The 1,148-nt window shown below is 48.1% G+C and overlaps 1 protein-coding gene across 1 annotated transcript in view; it reads left to right on the top strand.

Annotated features, from left to right (window-relative positions):
- The first annotated feature begins 273 nt into the window (after positions 1-273).
- Positions 274-1,148, top strand: part of TRIO (trio Rho guanine nucleotide exchange factor) — a 244,272-nt gene continuing 243,397 nt past the window's right edge. The window contains exon 1 of the mRNA XM_015813007.2: positions 274-465. Coding sequence (XP_015668493.2) covers positions 360-465 — 106 coding nt within the window. The 5' untranslated portion in view covers positions 274-359. The remainder of the gene's footprint in view (positions 466-1,148) is intronic.

Raw genomic sequence — 1,148 nt, 5'->3', positions numbered from 1 at the left:
GGCTGCCGGGGGCTCTCCTAGAACGGTAATTGCTGAGCGCACACCTTCCGTCGGGTCCTCTTCCTATTATTGTAACCATTTGCTCTGCTGCCTGTGCAGTCGAGCCAGCCATCCATTCAGCCACCTCTTTCTCCCCCACCCCCGCCACCTTTGCACCATCACCACCACCGCCGCCGTCTCTCTGGATGGATTTCTTCCTCGTTTTTTGCTAGAAGGTGAAAGCCGGGGATCCGGTGGGGGGGAAAATAAGATTTCGTTTTTCCCGTCATCCTGCTGTCAGGATCTTGGAAGGAGGCTGATCATCGTGGCGGTAGTAGAGGGATCAGATCCGGAGGAGCCACCGACCTCAGTCAGTAGCCATGAGCGGTTCCACGACCGCCTCCTCCAACAGCGGCAACGCGGCTGGGGAAGGGGCGGAAGACGCTGCCAAGGATTCCGCGGACATCGCGGCTTTCTTCCGTTCGGGTAAGTTTGCAAACCCAAAGCAAAATATGCTCTTCCAAGGTGGGGTAGGGTGGGAGTAATGATGATGATGATGATGATGACGTTCAAAAGAGTTCGGGAAAGAAAGGGGAGATTCTCTTAATATTTTCTTCCCGTCCCTTCTCCCAACGGGTCCGAAATTGATGCTGTCTACATCCATGTTCACAAGCAAAGGGAGTGATTCATGTCTGGTAGTTAAAATCGTGCCTAAGGAGGTGCTTCCCTTTCTAATATTTATGGAAACGAAGAGATGCTGCCTTGGCCCTCAGTAAAGATCATCTTTAGTGCTGGTGTCTTGTTGCAAAACAAATCCCCCCTTTTTATAAAGTCTTATTAAAGAAGCTGTGAAAGTGAAGAGAATTTTTTAAAAAAGGCTTGGTCTGTGGGTTATAAAGATAGAAGGCTTACTTGTATATCTTTAAGGATGATCTACAGTTGATTGCCAAGTGTTCCTTCCTCTCACTGTTTAAAGAAAAATGTGATTAAAAACAAAAACAAAAAAACCTCAGAAATGTATATTTGAAAAAGCTGTGGGGAATCAGGAGTGGCCGTGTTTGAACAGATAGTGGGTTCAGTCCTATTGAATGCAAATTCATAATATCAAGCTGGACTTAGAGGAATACTTTTCAAACATTAAACCCCCCCCCCCCCCCCCCCCCCCCCCC

The sequence above is a fragment of the Protobothrops mucrosquamatus genome, unplaced genomic scaffold (genome assembly GCF_001527695.2).
Source record: "Protobothrops mucrosquamatus isolate PMUCROS unplaced genomic scaffold, P.Mucros_1.0 scaffold126, whole genome shotgun sequence".
Lineage (NCBI taxonomy): Eukaryota > Metazoa > Chordata > Lepidosauria > Squamata > Viperidae > Protobothrops > Protobothrops mucrosquamatus.
The sequence above is the reverse complement of the archived record's forward strand: the minus strand, read 5'-3'. Positions and strand labels throughout refer to the sequence as shown.